At 39.1% G+C, this 24,099-nt stretch overlaps 3 protein-coding genes across 3 annotated transcripts in view; 2 read left to right on the top strand and 1 right to left on the bottom strand.

The window, feature by feature from the left end:
• Positions 1–1,328: 1,328 nt before the first annotated feature.
• LOC118329796 (gap junction alpha-5 protein-like) lies at positions 1,329–12,645 on the top strand. Its single transcript, XM_035664107.1, has 7 exons — positions 1,329–1,680; positions 4,678–4,821; positions 6,426–6,590; positions 7,449–7,745; positions 8,291–8,356; positions 8,452–8,600; positions 10,600–12,645. Exons 2-7 carry the CDS (start codon positions 4,753–4,755, stop codon positions 11,093–11,095), a joined length of 1,242 nt encoding a protein of 413 aa, XP_035520000.1. The 5' UTR covers positions 1,329–1,680; positions 4,678–4,752; the 3' UTR covers positions 11,096–12,645.
• Positions 12,646–17,205: 4,560 nt separating this feature from the next.
• LOC118329621 (cytochrome c-like) lies at positions 17,206–20,397 on the bottom strand. The gene is made up of 4 exons (XM_035663852.1): positions 20,353–20,397; positions 19,071–19,119; positions 18,911–19,027; positions 17,206–18,447 (listed from the first exon to the last, which is right to left on the bottom strand). Exons 1-4 carry the CDS (start codon positions 20,380–20,382, stop codon positions 18,302–18,304), a joined length of 342 nt encoding a protein of 113 aa, XP_035519745.1. The 5' UTR covers positions 20,383–20,397; the 3' UTR covers positions 17,206–18,301.
• A 2,347-nt stretch (positions 20,398–22,744) lies between these two features.
• The window catches only part of rbm45 (RNA binding motif protein 45), a 6,200-nt gene continuing 4,845 nt past the window's right edge, over positions 22,745–24,099 (top strand). The window contains exons 1-2 of the mRNA XM_035664006.1: positions 22,745–23,053; positions 23,690–23,812. Of these exons, the coding sequence (XP_035519899.1) occupies positions 22,778–23,053; positions 23,690–23,812 (399 nt within the window). The 5' untranslated portion in view covers positions 22,745–22,777. The remainder of the gene's footprint in view (positions 23,054–23,689; positions 23,813–24,099) is intronic.

Raw genomic sequence — 24,099 nt, 5'->3', positions numbered from 1 at the left:
AGCAAACAAAGAACGAAGAAGTTCAGAAAAACCCTACGAAAGATCGGAACACTTGACACATTACACAAAGACAAACTGGCACCGAGACAAGGGGACACACAGACTTAATACACTAGAGGGAAAAATCATGAGGGACAGGTGAAACTAAGCAGGACGGTGGGAAAACGCACAAAGACAGGATGTGAAGTTACTGAAAGAAGAAAGGAGTATTTCAAAATAAAACTGGAAACAGTGACACCACTACATTTATGTGTAAACTATACTATTTTATGGTACAAAGTGTGAAAGGAAGGTACAAACTGTTGCTTGTGAATTTTAAATGTAACTTTTTCCCCCACCAGATTTTAGATATCTGGATTTTATTTCAGACCCGGTTGTACAAGGAGGCAAAAGCATGCATTGTATTTAATTTGTTGCACCAACTGAATAATGAGGGCTGAGTAAAGGTAAATACAAGAGCAGTGATTATATACTCTCAAAATAAGGACATTGATTTGGTGAAACCATTTATAGCAATATAACCATTGGGCCAATGCTATTTTAGTAATAATTTTAATAGCTTATATCTCACCTGTGTCACAGGGTTTAGTAACAGATGTTTCACTACACATTCACTGCAATGTTCAGGTCATATTTATTTTGCAATGAATACAGGCGGATTTACTGACTTTCCTGTTTTGACCGCATTAAACTATTTGCTGCATGCATTGTGTTTGAAAATACAGCTATTATATATATATTACCCATGTTTTCTAAATTAATTTGCATTGTGGATATAGTCTTTTTATTTGAATGTATGCCCCTTAAATTTCTAGGTGATGAGTGTTTATCACGATTGAAATGAAAATCTCTACATACATTTACAGTATTTACCCTAATATAAAATGGAAGATTACAAGATTTGAAATATTCAAAATCTTTATATATGTCAAATTGGAGAGAATTGCGTATTTTTTATGCGGGGAAGGACCCCATGCCTCTTGTTCTAATTGTTCTCCCCAGAATTTTAGCTTGCATGACACCCCTGTTCAGTCACACAACTAAAGCGACCTAACAGATACACAAAGAGAGACATATAGAGAAGAATGGACTGTGACTGGGACCTGCAGCCATTGTGTCCTAATACAATATCTGACTTCCTTTAGATGCCAGACGCCACAAACACACACATGCACATACATAAGAGTTGAATAGCAGGCAGGGAGGCACCAGGCCCACTTCCTCTGCTGCAGATGTAGACGATGGAGAGAGGGGGGGAGGGAGAGAGAGAGAGAGAGAGAGAGAAGGAGGCTGGTACAAACTTAAGTCTCACACATATTTCAGTTCAGACCTCTGGACACAAACTGCTCTCATCAGTCTGCTGCTGTGACTGTCTCACTGACAACTCAACTGAATGAACTCTCTGGCTGTCTGACTCTCCACTCAGAGCCTGAAGCTGTACACATTTTCAGATTCACAACACAAACTTTTTACTAGAGGAAGAGGAAGTAATACCTTAAATAACCGGAAAGCATCTGGAAGTCTTCTGCTGCTGGCCGTTGAAGATCAGTGGACAGGGAAGAAGTGCGGGAAAAAAGAGCCTTGCTCAAAGGCACCTCAACAATAGCTGCTGAGGAAGAGAAGAGCAACCACTAACTTTCTCAGGCTAACTGCAATTCCCTGCTTTGTATCCTAAATCAGGTAAAATACGTGTATGCGTCAAGTGTACAACTTGGTCTTCACTAACTTGCTAAATAAGTTTCAAGTATTTTTATTTGAGCTTTCACCTGTTATTTGAAACATTGAAAGCGTCTCTGAAACAGCCAATGGTGTGAATGTAAGTAAATAGTGTTAGGCCTATAAATGAAGTTTTTACAACAAAAGATAGATTTCTAAGATAGAAAAACCATCACGGGGTTGACAGGCAGAGTTGCTGTGGTCAAGAAGGAGCTGCTGTCATCATAAGCAAAGTAATATCTAATATTTGACTAAAGACCAACTTAATTTCCTTCAGGACTGTGACAGACAGGAGGACAGATAACAAAAGGTTCTAATAAGTTTAATAAGGCATCATAAGCAATTTCATCTAAAGTTCTTCAACTTGTCCCTAAAACACATCATCAATTTCATTTTCAATAGCCTCTCAGAATTTAACTTTTCAGGAATTAGCGTAAGGAAAACAGTCTAGTGCGGGTGTCTATGAAAGAGCTTTAGTGAGTAGAAAATGTTCTCAACCCTCAAATTTAAAGTTAAAGATGGAAATGTTTGATTTATTTGTTGGTATTGTCAACTCCTCTTTCTTTGTTCCTGTCACATTTTTATCTTGTTGACCTTCAATTGTGGAAGATTAATAGTGTAAGTTATAAATAAAGTTTATTATCAGACTTAAAACATCCTCAGGTCTGAGCAATGTCAACGGTTTATCATCTATTATTGTGAACCAGCAGAGGAAAGAGAGACAGGTCCTTTGTGTGTGTGTGTGTGCATTTGTGCCTCTGTGCCCGTTATCAAGACAGGATGCAGAACAATACTGAGTGCTGGATAATGGGCACACATACACACACTAACACATGCACATGCACGCAAAGGTCAGGAGAAAGTCTATACAAGGAAGTAATATTGTTATTAATGATGCTGGGAGCACTTGTGAAAAGCATAAATACACAAACCAACACACACACACACACACACACAGTTTGCTCAAAGACTGGGCTTCACAAAAACAGGAAGGGAAGGGCATTTAATAAATAAGAGAATATCAGAGAAAATCCCATATCTGATTTTAAATTCTCTCAAGATGTGCTTTTTGCATCTGAAAATCTGACGGTTTACACAATTAATCTTCAGAAGCAGACTGTAAAAACTGAACGCTGCAGTAAGAAGATTAAAAGTAGATAACATGAACATAGAAAAGACAGACTAGCAGGATGCAGTACATCACTAAACATGTGCTCCCCCGACTCAAAAATCTGTTTCTAATAATCTACCCGACGCTGCCATCTCGTGCCAAAGAGATCGTGCATCTGAAGAGACTTCCTGGTTGAATAAAATTTAAATAGAGTAAAGAAAATAAACTATCTTAAAAATTCGACCTGCAGCTAAAAGGGAGCAACACCTCCTTTTCAAATGGGAAGGGCTTCATAAATATATTGCACCTTATCGCATCTACTTTGCATCTTATGCAATGCATGTAACCTTTTAGTCCAAACAAATCCCATACAACTATAAAACAAATCTATGTCATTGTTAAAAGGGACTAGATTTAGCAGTTTCTAGTAATAGTAATAGTATGGGTTGCATATTGAAGTTTCCCTGAAGCAATGAGTGACTAATAACAAAAAACTATGTTGGATTATCTATCTCAGAAAACTTTATAAACTCTGCAGGTTCATCTTTATACCATAAAAGTTATAGTAAAAAGTATAGTTCCAAGACTTGTTGTCACTTGTTGTCAATACTGTCATTGTATTGTTTTTTTAAAGAGAAAAAGATATGCGTAGTATGCGTATGTAAACATACACATCCATATCCACAGTGACAGAAAAAAGGACAGAGACAGACTGTGTGTTTACAGTAGACGTCTAGTTTTCCTTCCCCAGGGACAGACGGAGGGGGGTGTGGGAACTGAGGGCGAAGCTAAACTAAGACATGGGCACAGACATTTTTATTAATGGGGTCAGGGCCGGGGTTGAGAGAGGGTCACAGGGTCAGGATAATACCAGAACACACACATACACGCACTTGCTAACCACAATCACACACCAAGCAGTCTGATTACAGCTACAACCAGTACACACTTTTCCATCCATATTTAAAGCAAATTGCTAGAAAAATGGCAAAAGAAAATGTAATGATTCCCTCCAGACAAATAGTTTGGTCATCAGTAACAGAATAATTCTGTTACTGATGACCAAACTATTTGTGTTGTCACAAATCATGCTTGTAGGCCGCACCCCTTAAAAATCTTATTTTCAATTTGCAAAGACAAACTTCTCACTTTCAGCAGCTGAATGTGAAAACATCCTTCTACTATCAAATTCTGCACAGACATCGTTCTGCACAGTGGAGATCAAACACCACACTGCAGGAACAAGAAGAAAATCTGATTTTTGAGTGGAGGCGGACTTTATTAATGTGCCTTTCCATCCACTGTTGTTAATAATTGTTAGTTCATGGAGATAAACTGTTGGTGGCCATTAAACAATTAATATCAATATACTGATCATCACACATCTCATATATCTTCATATTGTGCAGCACTATAAAAAATAAAACTCATGTAAAGCCAAAAATCCAGAGAGCTGTATTTGAGTGTGAGTCACATTGATATTCTATTAGATGTAAACAGATGTAAAGTTAAATGTAACATGTTAAAAGGTTTTACTGAAAGCAATCTGGGAAATAACTAACTTAAGCAAGCGGAGACAAAAGGAAAAGGAGAAGGGAAAATAGATGCACCAAAAACATAAATTAAGTTTTACACAAAATAAATTCCAAAATATACATCGGCATAAGAGTGTATACAGGCAGAGTAACATGGCTGAAGACGTTTTCATGGACATTATAACCTCATACATAAAACTTGTTGTTATTTGTTAAAATAAACCACCACTAACATTAGAAGACGCCTAATTGCAACAAATGACACCTGACTCTGCTGCAGACATAAAACCTGTGTGCGTGCTCTCTGTTCCTCAGGTGATTCCTGAACCTGCAGAGCTGAGAGACAACCAGTGGGCGAGTTGAAAGATCTGTGCTGAGCTGTAATCAGTCATGGCAGACTGGAGCTTGCTGGGAAACTTCCTGGAGGAAGTGCAGGAGCATTCTACCTCTGTTGGCAAAGTATGACACACTGCACACATACACATACATGTACACACTGCACACATTGCATGCCAGCCAGCACGGCACCAGTTTGACTTCCTCTGCACATGCTGGAAAAAGGTAAACAGCCATAAACCTGCTCAGAATAGAACATTAATATATTTCCTAATCATCCTGTTTATTCTGCGTCTCCTGACTTATGGTTTCTAATAATATGCAGATATAAAGTTTATGTCTGAATAGGTCTGTTTGTTTACATTGTAGAACCGCTGAAGAAATCATAAGGGTGGTAAATACATGGAATTAATAGCTGAACTGAGACACATGGGCTTATAACACTGCATTATGTAAGAACTCGACATTTTCCTGTGTTTTGTAATAAATTATTACATATTGTGGTGGTTATTACAAAACACTTTTTATGATGAAAATGTACTAATATGGTGCATTATGTAACAATTAACCTAAATTAAACTTAGACTCCTTTAACCTGTGGTGTCCCCCTTGGTGTTATAGTTGACTCTGATCTTGGTCTAAATAGCCACATAAAAGCTGTAACAAGCTCTGTTATCATTTTAATACAGCCAAACTCAGGGACCTGGAACCTGAAAAAACAAATTCACGAGTTTATGAGTTGACTGCTACAGTGGTCGTTTGACAGGGCCCCCCAAAAAGAAAAGTGCCACTCCCACATAATAATTTATTACAAAATGTGGGAAAATGCATTTCATATTTGGTTCAGGCTGTTAATTACAAAATGCTGCAGATTGTTGGAATATTTTGGTTTTTGGTTATTGCATCATGAAGCAAAGAATTTAGTGTAATTACATTATGTTTTGTTATAAGGCCACAACAGTAAGTGTGGGTCATATTTATTGAAGAACATTTATTAAAACTCAAAAAGAAAAGGAGAGGAGAGATAGTCTTACCATGTTCAAACAATAAAAATGCTAAAATGAACATGAAACATAACTGATGATAAAAACCACAGGTTTGGATTAGTGGAAGCCCCAAGTGTACAGAACAACAGTCTCAGCAACATGAAGGAGAACACAAAGCACCATGTGTGAGCGTGGGCCTCTTTATTAGTTTGTGGCTCTTATCTGATTGGCTAATACCCCCTGCATGGGTCCTACTGTTCCCCTGCTACAATAAGTCTTAAAATATTTTTTTAATTTATATAACTCCCTCTAAAAAAAACATCAATAACTATCCATCTTATCTTAAGCTCATATTAGATAATCGTGAGTCCCTGAATAATTGTCACTAAATCATTCCTCCCCATTGCATTATTTAACTTTTAACCCAGCGGTAGCATTCATTTCAACTTTATTATCCCTCACTATGGAAACAAAATACATGAGATGAATAATTGTAAATGTAAAATCAGTAAGACATTGCTCAATTAAAACCTTCGTGTAATGGACATTTCAGTCATTCAATCAGGTAGACAGTGCTCCTGCAAATCTACACGCTTTATAACATTTTTCAATTTTATTATTATTATTTAATAGTTCTTCTTAAACAAAAACTCCTCATTACCTCCTTATTTCCATACATTATCTCCTATATTTCCATTGTTTCTGAGGGTTTGATATATATTTCTGTTTGTTGCTCCACAGGTGTGGCTGACCATCCTGTTTATCTTCCGTATCCTGGTACTCGGGACTGCAGCTGAGTCATCATGGGGAGATGAACAGGAAGATTTCGACTGTGACACTGGACAGCCGGGTTGCGAGAACGTTTGTTATGACCAAGCCTTCCCTATAGCACATATACGATACTGGGTAATGTACACAACTTAATGCCATGTGATAAGATTAAAACAGAGACAAAATGATGACTGTGGGGAAATAATAGGTATATCATTTGAATTAAAGGGCCGTATTAGTTGTGATGACTGTCAACTTCAGGTCACATGGTGTCGCTCACCAATTTTCACAGCAGATTTTTAAGATTGATACGTTCTTTCCTTGCAGCTAAAGACATTTTTTCACAGCAGCAATTTTTAAATTACATAGTAGGTGTTATCAATGACATTAATTAAGGCTCCATTCTATTTCAAGCAGCTGAGCCTTCCCAGTGTACCAGCATGCACCCTGACTCTGTTTGACCTGAATGGAACGGAACCTTAATTAATTAACATTGGTTATACCTGTGTTTATTCTACTATTTCAAATGGGCTGCTGTTTAAAATGTCTATTGTTCTCTTTTCATTTCGGTACAGAAAATGTACATGTTTGTTTGTTTTTATCTAACATTAAGTCCTTTTTTCTATGTTTTTTCAAATGCTAAATGAAGTTGCAAGCATTATAATAATTAAAAAATGGATGTAGTCTTCACAATGTCAGCCGTAATTTACTGAAGAGCCGTTGAGAAGCTCATTGTGCTCAGCTCTGGCTGTCGCCATCTTGGCAGTCCTGACTCCACCCAGGCTCTCCAGATAAATCCAAAACATTGGGTGGAGAGAAAAGAAAAAGAAAAAGAGGTGGAGCTGGATGGGCGGGCTGAATGAAGCCTGGTCTGAAAACTGCTGCAGTAAAATTATAGTTAGTTGCTTACATGTTCCAAAATTGTTGGTTTAGTCCTTTAATTTTCTTTGATTCAACTGATTTTAAGTGTAAATGTTACTGATCTTCTTCCAGGTGCTCCAGATCGTGTTTGTGTCCACTCCCAGTCTAATCTACATGGGCCACGCCATGCACAATGTACGAAGAGAGGAGAAGAGAAAGAGCAGAGAGGAGGAGGGAGGAGATGAGGAAGGGAAAGAGGACGACCCAGGAGGAGGTGAAGGTGGAGGAGAGGGAGAGAAACAGGGGAAGAAAGGCGAGAAGGACGGAGGAAAGGAAAAAAGAGAAGGTCTATCAGGAGGTCGAATCCGCCTCAGGGGAGCGCTGCTACAGACCTACGTACTTAGTATTCTGATACGAATTATCATGGAGGTACATGCTACTGTTACTGCTAATGTTAGCACTTTTAAAGGCTCTTAAAGGTCCACTGTGTAACATTTAGGAGGATCTATTGGCAAAAATTAATAAAATATTCATAGCTATGTTTTCATTAGTGTATAATCACCTGAATATAAGAAGACACATATTTTCTGTTTCCATTTTCTTGTCAAAGGTTACATTGTTATGTTTTCTTATAGAATACACTTACATTAATATTTCTTATTGCAATTTATTTTCTTTCATTTTTGTTTGCATATTTGCTGTTGAGGTAATGCAAAAGTAATCAGGATACATCACTTTAATATTGTGATACTTGGATTAGGTTACTGACAACATTTTTAATAGATAAATAGTCATTGTATCAGATTGTGTTTTTAAAGTGTCCCTCCCAACCTGACAAAAATATAATAACAAAAACCTATATAACACACTAAAGCACTGCAGGGAAAATAATATGGCCTCTTTAAATACTTCTTCCATTACTGCATAAGGTTTATAGTAAATGAGTACGTGACTGTGACTGGACTTCCACACAGGTGGTGTTTCTGTGTCTCCAGTACTTCCTGTATGGAATCTTCCTCAATCCTCTGTATGTCTGCAAGGTAAACCCAGAAATTAAAACCATTTTTTACTCATTCTAAATTTAAAACATGATACTGAGGTCTACATGCATATTCTCTCCCTCCCTCTTTCTCAGGCTTGGCCTTGTCCACATCCAGTAAACTGTTATGTCTCCAGACCAACAGAGAAAAATGTCTTCATAGTGTTCATGTTGGCTGTGTCGGCCGTATCTCTGGTTCTCAGTGTGGTTGAACTGCATCACTTGGCATGGAGACACTGCTGCAGGTAGGAACTGTGTGTGGCTTGTTCATTGGCTTGAATTCACTGCTAATTTACTGGTTGCTTCAGGATTTCCAAAGGTCTTGTTTTCCTGCTTTTGTTGACTAGATTTTCTCCAGTTGTTCTCCAAGACAGAGATCTGGCTTCAAAAGATTATACAGTTTTAAATTGATTTCCTATTTTACTGTTTACTGTTTACTGCTTTTAATTACTGTTTGTGCTTTGACCTTAAACCAACTCGCAGTTTTAAGACATATCTGAGATATTTGGTCAAATTTACAATATCAAGCTCAGTATTTGTGGCTCTTTTGAATATGGACATTGAGAATGTCCATATTCACTTATTGTATTTGAGCACTATTCGGTCTGGGATAACAGTTGTGTTAATGTTGTCTGTGGCTCTGGTGAAGCTTTATATAGTCTGAGAAAATACAACTGATTATGTTATCATTATAGTCTTGGATTGGGCATTGGAATTTATAGCTGGGGGCACAGAGTTTAAAGACATGGGCATTTAGCAGGCAGCGATGGTGTAACACAGGGGTCAGCAACCTTTACTATCAAGAGAGCCATTTTTGGCCAAAAATGAAAGATCTGTCTTATCTGGAGTCTTATAATGCTAATTTCTCACCGCAGATCAAGCACACCAGTACGCCAGCAGCATTGCTGGTGCAAGAAAAGAAGTCTGTTCACACAATATTACATTTTCCTTTCTTCCCCAAGACTTTTCTTTTTCTGTATTTGGAATCCATAGCTAGTAAAGCTAGGGAGACTCAAGACTAGTAGCCACGCTATTGCGGCAACATATAGAGGAAAAAGTGCCAGGTCAGGACGTAAGGTATGATTCACATTTTAGCTGATGACATGTTAAAAAGATTCTCTTTAATCCCACAAAAATGAAAAGGTTAAAGAATAAGCATTATTTCTTTCCATATAATATTTATTAAAGCCACAGGGACCCACTGGAGACGGGCTGAAGAGCTGCATGTGGCTCTGGGGCCACATGTTGCCTATCCCTGATCTAACATACAGATAATGTTAGTCGCATTGATGCAGGACCCAGCTTGAACCATACAGGGACTGAAAATCAGGATCTCTAGGTGCCTGCTGCATCCATTTTGATCATTCTTTTATATAATCTAGGGATGAACCGATACATCAGCTATGGATTTGTATTGGCAAGAATCTGGCGATTCAATATATATTACGATACAGGGGTTACAATTCAATATACTGTGAGTTTAAAAAAATTGAAAACAGTGTGATATCCATTTGTATTAATCACATTCACTGCTATCTAGTGGTTGGTGCTTCAACAAAAATCGATGCAGTGTTTTTGAAAATCAATATCACAGAAAATGTAATCTGTTTCTTTGCATCCACCAACTTTATGGAGGTACAAAATGTAGTTGTAGGAGTATATCCCTTTAACAGGCTAAAAGATGAAGAACTACTGATATGATTTTAGTGTGAGGACATTTTCATTAAGAGGTCCTTCTGATTTGTTTGTTTGTCACTTCAGACCAGTTTAAGGTAGGGATAAGATTATGTTGTGGTCAACAGTGAAAGGTATTCAAATGGATTGAAAAATAGGGATTTGTGTATAGGCAGTGGTGTATGGGCTCTTTGTATTTGTCCTGTAGGATTCGATGTAAATAAGAAAAACTTTGGCAACGTACATTTCCCACACTTAGAGTCCTGCAACTATTTTAAGCCTTCAGTGATTCAATTTTTACTTCCTGGAAGTAAACATAAACCGTGTGAGAAAAAAACCTTGTAAGACTGAAATGACTGCCAACTTCTCAAGGGAATGAATAGCCAACTTTAAGTAAGTTAAGTAGTTTAAGTTTAAATCAGACTTCCTTGCAACACAAGAGTACATAGCATTGTTTCACAACCTCTATTGCAGGTCATGGTACAGTTTAAATATTATGTTTTCAATTCTAATGGTGACTACTTCATGGTGGTATTATATCCGTTAAATGTCTAAAACTGTTCGTTGCAGGCAGTTGCTCTTCAAAAGGAAGGCCGCCACCGCTGCTAACGCCTCGCTGGCCCGACAGCTCTCTTTGCCTCCTCCTCTGCCGCCATCAACCCCACCTCCAGACTTCAACCAGTGTGTGATTGGCTCCTCACACTTCCTGCCCATCCCTTTCCCCAACCACCGTCTGGCTAACCAACAAAACACTGAGAACATGGTCACAGAGAAGAACAAAATGGCCACTGCCGTGGACGAGGTAAACATCCTTCAGATGAGCTGCTACTCGCCTGGATGGCAGGAGACTAGTAACAATCAGATCCAAGATGGTGGATACCTGAGGACCGACACTAACTTCTACAGCCCTGGGAGCAGGGAGATCAGCTGCCTTCAAATCCAAAATGGCGGACCAGACAAGCTGTTGCTTAGTCCGAATGAAGGGCTCTGTCAGAAGGACAAACGAAGATTCAGCAAAACCAGCGGAACGAGCAGCCGAACAAGAGCAGACGACCTCTCTGTTTAGAAAGAAAGCAGAAAGCAGGCCGATTTAACTCCTCACACATGCTAATTAAACATACTTGACCCTTTGAACACAAAAGTGTTTTGCACAAAAGCTATGTGCACATAGCTCTAGACAGCTGGAGGAATCAGAGTCTAACGCTGATTTTCTTTTTTGTCTTGAATGCCATTAAAATGAGTGACTCCACTCCACTCTGCTACTTGATTAGGAGACAGTTCATTCAGACTTGCTTCCCTTAACAGACACAAAATGGAGTGCTCAAAGATTGCACTGAACTCCTGACTGAAAATAATCGGATGTTGAGTGTTCAGATTGCTGTTTAAATGTGTTTTAAAGCCAAAAAACCAAACAGTATATGTAGAGTCAGTGCACATTCATCTGGAGAGTCATGTTTAACATCAAATATAAACACAGACAATCCTTAAAAATTGCTCCTACTGTGATTGTGATCAGATAGTGATGCGTTCACCAGAATCTGTTACCTTTTGAAAAGATTATATTGCACCATTTGTCAGGGACATGTTTTTGCACAAACTTTTATACTAGATCATCAGCTATAATGATGTATCACATTTTATCTCTGTTTATGGGAGCTGATTTTTGGTGACAATATAGTTGCCCATCATTCTGAAGGACTCGCAATTGCTACAATTTAATGCAAATGTTCTCTCTAAAGGACGATTTATGACAAATGTTATTCTTCTCAGAGTTTTTGAGAGAAACAGCTAATGGGATAACTTGGGTCTGGTGTTAATCTATAGTTTTTACCACAGAGGAAGTCACAACAATGGGGGTGTCAAGCAACACAACCCAAGTTTAACCTGTGGACTGAACTCACTGATTTACTGGCTGGCATTTACTATTGTTGGACAGACTTCTTCTGGACTGACTTCTTCATTTTACAGTGAAATAATGGGAACTTAACTGGTGTAACTTAATTTACTGTTACTGTTATTAGCACTCAGCATCAGAGAAAAGTTTTGTTTGTCATTATTTTCACTGTATAACCAAGAGTCTAATCTGTTTGGGCTTGATTGAGTTTTCACTGCAGCTGGGTCTGTTTTAGCCCATCTGGATGCAGATGTTGGTCCAGCCGTTTCATCAGTGGACATGAAGATAAAGCACAAAGGCTGATTGCATCTTAACACCAGCATATTTTTACAATTTCTTGACTATTTAACAGCTGTGTTTTCATTTCTCATATATGCCTATATATGTTAGTGACACCCTAGTCACTTTGGCTGACCACTGGTGAGTTTCTACTGCACTGTATTATGGTAATTTCACAGTATGGCTATAAATCTATCTGAACTGAAACACAATGGACTACAATCTCTATCTGAAATGAAGGTTGTAGATTTTGTTTGCAGATTGTATTGTAGCTTAATGTTTACTAGAGCACAAAAAAATCCAAATATCATTAGGTGATTACTACTATCAATGATCATTTTAAATGTGTGCACATTTCCTGTATTGTACTTTTATATTTATTATTGTACTTCAATAATGTGAATTCTGTATGTTTAAAAAGCTTTGCAGATAAAATTATGAAAAACCTGTTTGAGTCTGTTCTTTCTCTAAAAAGTTGTAACTGATAGGCAACTTGTCAAAATGCAGTGTTGTTTATATGATGTGATGATAAAACTGATGTCTTTCACCTTGATTGATTTACAGCATGTCAAACTCAGAAGTAGATACTGCTCTCTGCTGTTCAAAAAGTGTATCACCATTCATTTTTCATCTCATTGATTTGAATCTTTTCATATTTGCCTCTGGATATATCATTATATTCCTGTATGATGGACACAGTAAGTGTCCTAGCAAGCCATGGCTGTGTGACAGTGAGCCAGTATGCACAATAATATGAAGCTGAAACTGAAGCAGCTAAATGAAATTCAGCCATTAGGTTCCCTAATATTACTAATATAATGTAATGTGGTTACGCTGGAAAAGTCTGATCAACACTGAATTTTAGAATTAAATGATCAGACAATCTGATCGCTGGATTTCTGGCATGTCAATATTTTTTGTCTGCAGTTTGAGCAGTTCCTGGGTCCAATATCCCTAATGACTGCTGCCAATCGATCCACTATGAATTGTCAGTATTTGGATCAAATAGCTCATAAAAATAAGATATCTCAGATTGATAAGAGCTGTTATTTTAAGGGGTCCGATACATATTTGTAATTATTGGATTGAACTGGGTATCAAGCGGTATCAACAGACTCTGATTTCAGATCCTTGGATAACGATCAGGGCCAGAAAACTACACAGGGATTTCCCTATGGACCAGTAATAGTGTCCTGAATCTGCATACTGTAATTCAATTCAGTTTTAGTTAGCTAAAGTTAGCCAGCTATCCAAAAACAATGATTGCATCAAGTTTGTATGAGAGAGAGTATAGGTCAAGAAGACATGGGTAAATTGAACGACTATAATCATTTGATTATATTAATATAAAGGAATTAATTACGTAATTTGTGGGCACCACTAACTGCTGCAAACCCTCTACTCATCTTTAACAATCTGCTACAATAATTTGAGATACCATAAAGTGATTTGTGAAGTTTGAAGGTACAGATATTTGATTTGTTCACATACTTTTAAATATAAATTCCTTTTAATATGTGTAGTTCATTGCCTGAAACTTGAAGGCCTCTTATAATTTCACTCTTGATCGACTGTCTTTCTAACAAAAGAACTGGACAAGAAAGAACTTCAGTGATGGACAGACAGACATCAAAACAGTCAGAAAGTTGGCAAGATAGGGATAGTTTAGAAAGGGGGCTTTTAAAAAACATCTTCCCTGATTCCCATGGCTAACATCCAGCTTGGAACAGGGGCTGATGGGAGAATAACCAGTAAGGTCATCTGAATACATCAGGAATGTTTGGGAACTATAACACTGAGGGTTTTCTGTTTTCCTTCCCATCTGTGGAAGCCATGTTGCGGCATGGGCAAAATATATATATGTGAGGACAAGGGTACCCTCTTGTGGCCAAATATATACCTGCAGCACTAAAATGACCACATATAAGAAAACACTAAATATGTTTTAATATTAGTCCACGGGTGGTGTTTTTCCAACAGTAACAACACCAGGAACTCAAAAACTAGTTGAGCATGGAGTCATGAATGAAACAGTTCAGTCAGACACATTGAATTGAAATAATTACTACAGTACATTTAAAAGACTACAGTAGTACCCGTAGTTCATCATGATGTATAAAAATGTGTCCAAATGACTAGTAATAAAGCATGGTCATAAGTACAACAGGCTATAAGACTGGGAATGGTGGTACCATAAAAAATATTTCCCCAAACAAGTTTGACAAACTTATGTTTTGAGTCGCTTGATAATGTATATAATAACACACAATGTACCGAAAAAACATCAGATAAACCTCATACTGTCAATTATCTCAGGCCAGACTGTCTAATTAGACTACACTGACCCTAGCCTCTCTATGGTGTTAAGCATGCACAGTGGGGTTTTAGAGGGGAGCTGGAGATTGAGCTGATAATTCTCTGTAGGTTAATCACTTTGAACGACCCCTGTTAGATTGTTCTTTATTTAAAAACTCAATTATACCGCTTTTAAGGTTAGGAATTAGGGTCCTCACACGTACAGAAAGACAAATATGTGTGTGTGTGTGTGTGTGTGTGTGCGTGTGTGTGCGTGTTGTTTGTTGACAATAATGTTGTGACCTCATAATGCCTCACCTGACTGAAGATATAGTATGTCCTTGTATTGTCTTTGCCAACATGTCATGCATCTTGTGAGCCTCTGTCACAACCACGGCCTCCCCCCGGAACACACACACACACACACACACACACACACCTGTTTCTAATCCATAATCCTGCATTTGGGTCATATGTCAGCTGTATTTATATCTCAAAGGGGAGACCCTTGTTTACAGCTGCCTGTCAGTGTGTGTGTTTGTGTGTGTGCCTGGTTATGTCACTCTCTATAAATGTCACCACAAATTACAAACACAAACTAATATTGTCATTTATGATATGTGTATGAAATATATCAAATCTAGGATACACACATTTAACACACTTTCACCTGTGATATACTTAAAATGTGTTGATATTCTTGATTTCCAGTCAATACACAATACAGTCATGTAAATGTCGCTTACAACATCACATAATTTGCGCTTTTGTCCTTGAGCACAAACATGTCACAACATGCATTTTATTGTGAAACACCCACATGGACCACCAGGGTTCACTAAGTCACTGTGAGTCTGAGACATAGCTGCTGAGATTTTTGGTCTGATAACGCCTCCTTCATTTTAACTGCCCACATAAAACTATTCTTTCTTCCTTATTTAATAGTCAACTTTGTGCTTAGGGCTCCTTCCAACTGGAAAAATATTACCTACAACTATTAATTTGCCATCTTCATTTGGCTTATCTAAAAAAAAATGTATTCTCTCATCCTAATTCAAATTCCATGTGTTTTCTGTAGATGCTATCCTTGATTATTTCCTTATAATGGCCCGGCTAGTTGTTCTTGCATATGGCTCCTCTTGTAAAAGGAGATTATACAACTCAAGGGTTTCATCCTGATATAATGAATTTGACTAAAGCACATTGGTCACTTAGAGGGCGGCCATAGCATGCTTTCCTGCCTTTACCTGTCCTTGGTTCACCCCTGCTTTCCAGGTAGTCTTCGTTGCCTTGCTGACATTACTACCTTTAGTTGTGCCGGCTGTCTGTTGCCACCTGTTGATCCTTGCCTTCCTCTTTCTGCCTGTGAGCTCAACTAAACTGTGTCTGGCTCCTATTTCCTGAGTTATGTGAGCTGTGTTCTTTTGTCTTTCATTACAAAAGTGTCAGTGTTACAAAATGCATTTTATCATGTCATACCCACTTTGACCACCAGGCGTTACTAACTCCCCATGAATCTGTCCTTCATGGTGGTGTTTCTTTACATTCTTCATATTACACAGATATAACAGAGGCCTCTAAAGGAAAAATACATTTAAAACCAATGTGATCAGCTACTTTATAGATAGAATAAACTGCACGTATGGCTTTTCCCATATGGAAGAAACAGTGCAGTTATATAAATCCGAATGTAATTAGAAGGAAGAGAGTAATTCTTAGCTCTTTATCTTAATTATGGTTTTGTGCAAATTAGATCCTCATATATTTTCATTACTTTACAGCCTAACAGCACAAACACCTCAATGTACTCAGCCTTCTGTAACTAGGCAGTGTGCAAGCAGATTGTTTGAAGACAGACCCAGACAGATCCAGTCCACGTCACCGCACGTCACTGAGCTTTGATCGGTGGGAGAACGTGACTAGATGCAGGACCTGAGCTGCCCTCACTTGGCTCAGTTCCTAGAAAGACTTCATGAACAGTGAAAGATTATATAACATGATGCAGTATACAACAGGGTGTGGCTCTCAGAATATGACTTAAGTCCAACTAAGCCAGAAGTGATTTGTATTTACACAGGACAAAGGGCCAGAACATTTCATTTTCAGGGGCTGTATTCCATATCTAATCTGCTGTAAGGTATTTAAACAGGAAACAATTAAGACACCAAATTGTTTTTCCTGTTCAAACAGTAATTAGTGGACTGGCTTCGCCACATTCAAAATGCCAGAATCAGTCTAGACTGAAGTTTAACATATACTGGTTTGATAGAAGTGAAGACACTAAAGCAATTCTAAGGTGGACTAAAGTTAATGGTTTTAGAAAATATGTAACAATTTGGGGTAATTTTCCCCTTCAATAAATCTATTAAAATTCAATACAGCTGCAGAGATAATTGTAAATTGGTCTGGTCTTGACTGAAGATAATAATTGAGCAAAAACATATTTTATTTGTAAGGAATTTAAAAGTGTATACTACATTTTCACCAGTTTTCTTTATACTCTTTCACCTTGTGTCATTCCAGAAACTGAAAGAATATGCAGCATTTGGTATCACCGTTCCTTTAATTAATGTTTAAATAGAAACCACTGTTAAACCTGCAATAACTCCAGAGAAACAATTGTAGAATTGGTCTGCTCTTGACTGAAGTTGAGCCAACTTTGAATTTTATCACCACTGTTGCTTAAAATGAAGAGACAACCAGTCGGGTTTACATTTCTGGACGTGTTCTTTTAATTGCTCCTGCATCCATCCTGTCCACAACATAGCTACCACATTATATTATTATTTAAGTGCATACAGTATTGCTGTGCACACCGAGAGTGAGCAGTCCCATCACAACATTGTAGATGCAGTCTGTCAGATTACAGTAAAATAAGTTAAAACTACACTCGTTCAGGCCTGTGAAACCAGGTAAATAACACATCGCTCTGTCCCTCCAGATGGTGCCCTTGATGTTTTAATATACACAATACAGTAGCTCCACAACATTGGTAGGCATGGTGACAGTATGCCAGCTGATTTCACACTGCAGGGATCTCAGCATGGTGGTGGTTTTGAAGGCAGTAATACATATTCACACCCCCACAATTCTTAGCTGCAAAGAGGCAGATAACAGTGAGACACCGTTAGCACAATGTTACAAAAACCTGTACATACTCTGATGACTGGCAGCAGGTTAAAAACAGGAGCTCAGAGGGGCTGTGCTTCAACAGATCTGTCAGGAGTCGTACAATGCAACACCAGGTTTTGTTCGGACGTTTAAGAGGACAAAAAATTCAATGTGTGGAATCTGAAGAGCTCAGCAAGTATGTCACAAATTTACCATCAAAAATCCCAGGATTTTCCAACCTGTCTCACGCTGATGTACCGAATATTAGATTACTTTTTCAGTTATAGTTTTAAAAGTGAGGATGGTGGATGATGGCGAATGGCTCCACTAGAGAAAGAACTGGACAAGTGTTGTCATGGAAAACAGAATGGGTGACAGGTCAGGCAACCTATCATGTTAGATATTTTAAATAATGGGATTACTCTTTCGTCTCAAAGAGTCAGAGTAGTACACAGACAAAAAAATAGAATAGTTTTATGTTTAGCCACTTGAACAATTGTTCACACCCTGACCTTAAAGAGGAAGTAACACTTGCTGTGAACTCACAAGTGCTTCTTTTCAAACCCTAGACAACATAAATTAACCGTATGTACAAATGACTAAACATAAAACCATAGATTTACCATGTGCAATCCTACAAAACAAAAAAATACAATAAAATGACATTAAATATTCTGTTTTTTGATGACTACTTCATGATGTTGCCGATTTAAGGTATGCAATGAGGTCCTGGCGCTCTCCCTTCTTCTTGATTCCAGCGAAGATCATTTTGGTTCCAGGAATGTACTTCTTGGGGTTCTCCAGGTACTCCATCAGGGTGTCCTCACCCCACACAATACCTGGGAAAAGACAGATAATCAGTGATGAAAGCAGGGTAAGTGATTTAAGCAAGGCAACTGGCAGGACCTGACCTCCAATCTAAAAGGATAAAACATATCTGCGGCCAAACTTCCACCAATTATCTTTTAAAGCCTTAAGTATAAACTGCAGATCTTTGAGCAGGTTGTTTGAAAAATGAAGACTTCAAACACATTTTAAATATAATATTATAATATATTAAAACATTAAAGTATTGGCCAACATCCATCATTTATGCCTTTTTTGTAATCAGAAGTAGCGTGCATTAAACTATTCTTCAAATAGCCTAAAAGGGGAATGTTTACATGTTAATTCAATCAATCTCTGCTTTGCTTCTAGTGGCATTAACTTGACAGAACATTTTAATAATCTTGTTGACGACGCCCCCCCTCATTGTTTCCATGTTTAAAGGTAGAGGGTTATCATTAACCACTTGTGAACTGCCTTTACTCGTTGTTGGCTGATCTGCTGTACGAGTAGCCCTCTGGCCTGCGCCCGGTCTTGGTCTCGACAGACCACAGGAGGTTTGGGGCCCACATTTGTGATTGCCACCCTCCTCTACTGTGTGTCACTGGAGCCAGCACTTTCTGGGGACAACGCCTACACTTCTGGACGAATGCCTTCTTTCCTTTGGCAATGTCTCCCATAGTCAGCTGGAGAAACATAAAGTCAGAAGTAGAATTATTACACATTGTTGGGAGGGTGCGAGAGGGACATGGATTAGTTGTGTATCATCATTTTTATGTTCCTTCTGAGAAGGAACGACTGTATGTGGTGGCAATCTAACGAATAAAGAGTATTAAAGAAGTAAGTCCAGTTGTAGTAATATAAATCAGAATCCTATCCCCTCTCTGAATAAGGATTTGTGGGAGTTTACATCCATATATTAAACTGCTCATTTTCTATTCATAGACTGTAGTTATTACAGCAGGAAGCTCGTTCACTTCTCCAGTCTGACCGGCGCCATCTTGTGAAGGTCGTTTAAGGAGACAACTTTTCCTGCACCTGTAGCTGGTTTCTTTACGCTGCACTCATAGACACGTCCTGACACCCTGCCGAGGTCATTTCTAGGAAATCCAACAAGGCGCCCAGAAACCCGCCAGCCTTGCTTTCATTCGCTCCCGCTCGCTCCCTGTCGGTGCAGTCTCATTATTTCGGGCACTGGCAGCTTCAGCTCGGGTTACTCCACGAGATATGCTGCTAGGCTTGTCGAGTAAATAAGGTTTGTCTTAACAGTATCCCCGCTATGAGGGTGCAGCTTTAATGTGGAGGGGAGCCAATGAGTTTAAACGAGCCACATGAATGTACTTAGCTAAGTTAAAGGTCTGTTAATGATACACAGAGGACTGACCGGTGCTGTGACACAAAGTGTGCCCTCACAATGCATGGATAACAAGCTCACTACCGCTAAATAGCACAACTTCCTACTACAGTCGGGGGACGTTTCCACCATAAAGTGGTTAATTATAGTTTCGTGGTTTAAAGTAAAGGCTTAATGTAACCAGGAATCATTTAATAAACAGGGTAAGATTACGCATTCTGCCGCAACCGGGTTTGTGTCCTCAGTGTAAACCCGCCGCAGCGACACCGACACTGCCGACTAGCCCGGTGTGACACTTCTCACTAGGAAAAGGTTCAATCTAAACCCAATTACAACAGTCGTATCTGAATTAGATACCCCATGTACACAACAATGACTTCTTATCGTAATTTACATAAGTTGACGGGCAGCAAACGTGACTGAAAGCACTGCAGCAGTTGGATCTTGAGTTATATAACACCTAACAGTGGTTAGGGTCTTATGGGCCATGAGGAATACAACACCTTGTACACTGTACCATTAAAGTCAGAGGGAAGGTAACGTTAGTCTATAGCACAGCTCTTACAGCTCTTACAGCCCACACAGCCTCGAACATGGCGGGCTACCGGCGGACTCTCCTTCCCATCAAGGACACCCAGCAGTAGAAACTACTAGAAACTGGAAGTAGCTTCCATACACAGACAGCGTCCTAACTTAATGTGGTATTTACGCACACATATATTCTTTCATAGCAACGCTCAGTGAGCTAACAGGTAGCTATAACGTTAGCTCGGCCTGGCTACAAGGTGAGCTCCAGTGTGTCAAGGATGCTTCAATGTCGGCGTCGGTGTTAGCGGACACCTTCACGGCAAGAGACGCGTGGACAGCGCAAATATGAACCCTAACAACAATTACACAATCCAACATTAAACTGGCGCATTACTGTTGAATAACCCTTTTTGTTCACGCAAAGAGAGCAACCGAGCTATTCACCAACACTAAGAGCTAACGTTAGCTACAGACTACCGCCCAGCACCTCCCTCTTTGTACTCAAGCATCATTTTCAATAATGAAGCAATAAACTCAGAATGTCTTTGATATAACGGGAAGTTTGAAAGTGTACCTTTTGATTGAAATATGCGGGTGTAAGATCAGCCCGGTGCCGGTGTACGCTGCGTCTCTGCGCCGATGAGCGGTTTCTGACGGACGTAAAGAAGGTCACTTCACTTTAGAGGCACCGGCTTTTGACGTCATCCAATCACGTGCAGCACGGTCCGAATCCTGACGCCAACCCGTTCCGACCGGCCCCGTTCCATTACACGTAGAGGAGTTCCCTTACCCGACGTCATGTCTTTAAATGTGTTCTACTTCGTCTGGTTGCTGTGATACTATGGTTGAGTACACACAGATAACACAGTGGCGGTAAAACAAATGAAGATAATGTTGTCGATTCGTCTCTGGTCCCGTAAGAGAAGAGACAAGGAGATAGGAAAGGAAGCGATAGTGTGTATTGGAACCTGCTGCCGGATTCCCCAGCCTGCATTGTGGAGCAGAAAGCACCTGCTGGAGGAGCCTTATAAGGAGATGAATAAGCACGTTAACGTTATAAATGTGCATTTCGTTACTGTTAATGCAGATGAATGAAAGTATCAGTCGTTTTAGTCGTACAGAACTTGTGTTAATGTGTGTTAATTATTCCAGTTCCACTTCCTACATTCTGGGAATAGAGACAATCTCAACATGTTCTCATATTTTTGGCTCCATTCAGTATAAAATGTTTTGTGTACACATGTTGGTGCTTTCATATGCTATTTAGTCTGTTTTACGGGTGGGTAATTTATCATGATTATGAACAAGTCAAGACATTAATTCATCAGTTAATTAATTCACACTTTATATATAACTTTGGAAACCTGTGGTACTTATCTTTAAGTACAGGAGGCAACATTTCAACTAAAATTCTTCACTATAGTCTCTCAGTGCCTCTGGTAACCTGGTAGTTTAGTAATAACAATATAAGGTGAATAATAATTCAGTAATAGCTAAAAGGTAAAAGTTCATACATAAAGCGCCTTTCTAGAGCAGACTTCACAATAAAAGACATAAACAAGACATAAAATAAACAGTTTTAAGCTGTTTAAGGTGACCACAGTGTCCTCAGACTCAATGGGAGTTTAGAGGTCACAACCTCAAAGGCACATTCCTCTTTATTAAGTCTGGTGACTTGGTACAAGCTGTCTTCATAACGCTTTACCTCTTAATGCAAATGTAGATAGCTGACAAAATCCACACAGCTCAACACAAGCTTATATTAGGTATACATATCTTTATCAAGAATATAGTTTTTTATGTAGTCAATTCATATATTTTATTCTTGACAAATATTGAAATATTTCTCGATCTTATCAGAAGTTACAGTGAGGGAATGTAATTAAGTACATGTAAATATACTATATAGGTTATAATCATTGGCTGAAGTCCTATACAAAATAGTTTAAATGAGCTTGACCTCAACCAACTAGGCTACTAATGAACTGTAAACCCTGATTATACATGTATGTATGAGTAATATTAGTACTTTTACTGAAGGAAAGGATCTGAATGCTGGTGATGAGTTACAAAAGCTCTCTGCAGCATCTTCTCGTAACTTTCACCAACCGAGAGCCAGAGAGTGCTTGTACACCTCCCGTCCAGGAGGTGGCAGTGAACATTATCGGTCTCCTACCAGCTCTACTGACGGCTTCACAACTATGGGGATTTACACAATTATTGTCCCACTCTTTTCGAAAATAACAGTAACCAATGAAACAAGTCGTGGTAAACAAACGTAAAGACAACATGACTGGTTTTCTACAGGATTCACAGTGAGTACCCGTCGTCGGGTCTCGGTGTTGCTTTTCAATTGCAATGTCCAAAGTTCCGAATTGAAGCAGGAAATTCCGAAGAGCACCTAAACGTCTCACGAAGCAACGGTTACTGTTTGGCAGCATTCTGTTGAGCAGAAAGAAAAGATGGAGGAGTACCCCTCTAAACAGGGAACTGAAAACCTCGACGACCCTCCTAACAGCCGGCTTTTCGCGGTCACAAGTCGGTCCATAACCGAAGATGAGCTCCGGGAAAGTTTCTCTGTGTTTGGGGACATCCAGGGGGTTTGGGTCGTCAAAGACAAGCAGACCAAGGAGTCAAAGGGAATCTGTTATGTGAAGTTCGCCAAGTCTTCTCAGGCCTGTATGGCCATGGAGGAAATGCACGGCAAAGTGCTGATGGAAGGGACTAAACCCATCAAGGTAACGTTACCGGTGGGCCGCCGGGCAGCTGGTTAGTTAATGAAGTTAATATCTTATATATTTTAAGTGTCAGTCACGTTAGCTTGCTAGCATGCTACACGAGGGGCGTTAACCGTAAGCTGCAGTGTTACAAATGTGAGCCTGAATTAATATTATATGTATTATAAAATCCACATCGTCTCCTGCTGCTTTCTAACCATTCCTGCTTCTACTCAGTTCCTCCAGTACAGTTGAGGCGAAGATCATTCTGATTGTGGTGCCCAAAGCAAATGAAATCAAACAAATGGGGACAACAGGAACAACTCGTCTTTCCACAACCAGTGACTCGTTCAGGCTGATCCACATAGCTCAGTTCCGTCCTCTCTGAGAGGTTATGCAAACAGAAACAACAGTGGATGATCTTGATTAACCAGGATGCTGTAGACAGCTCATAGGAGCACACAGAACAGACTTTATTCACCCATCTACATTGTTTTCTGTCCTTTGTATGAAGGTGACAGCCCACGTTTCATAAGTAAGCAGCTCGAAATCAAAACCAGACTAGACAACATGAGTAAATGGGATGTTAGAAGGATTGAAGTCTTTCAAAATCCATGTTTATGGTAATGTTGTTTTCTGTTTCCCCCCTCTCTGTAGGTGTTTATCGCCCAGTCCCGGTCTTCAACAAGACACCGAGACGTAGAGGATGAAGAGCTGACGAGGATCTTTGTCATGATCCCTAAAACCTTCTCAGAGGAGGACCTTAAAGACACCTTTAAAGTAACCACCCATTACCACTCATCATCCCTTTTCTTTTTTATCTCTTTGTTAGCCTCTCTGTTCTTTATTTCTGCCTTCACCCTTTGGCTATGTGTGAAATAAAACACAGACTGCAGTGAAAAGTGTACTTGCTGTCTCTTGCCTCATTATATGTGGTTGAAGACATTAAATGGTGTGATCCCAAATAACCAGTTTAGAAGGAGGAATACAATTATCCCTTTCTCTGTCTGTGTCTGTGTCTCTGTCTGTGTCTCTGTCTGTGGTGTCTCTGTCTGTGTCTCTCTGTC

The sequence above is a fragment of the Morone saxatilis genome, unplaced genomic scaffold (genome assembly GCF_004916995.1).
Source record: "Morone saxatilis isolate NCDOM2014 unplaced genomic scaffold, NCSU_SB_2.0 Contig19, whole genome shotgun sequence".
Lineage (NCBI taxonomy): Eukaryota > Metazoa > Chordata > Actinopteri > Moronidae > Morone > Morone saxatilis.
This window is presented reverse-complemented; position numbering and strand designations above follow the sequence as displayed.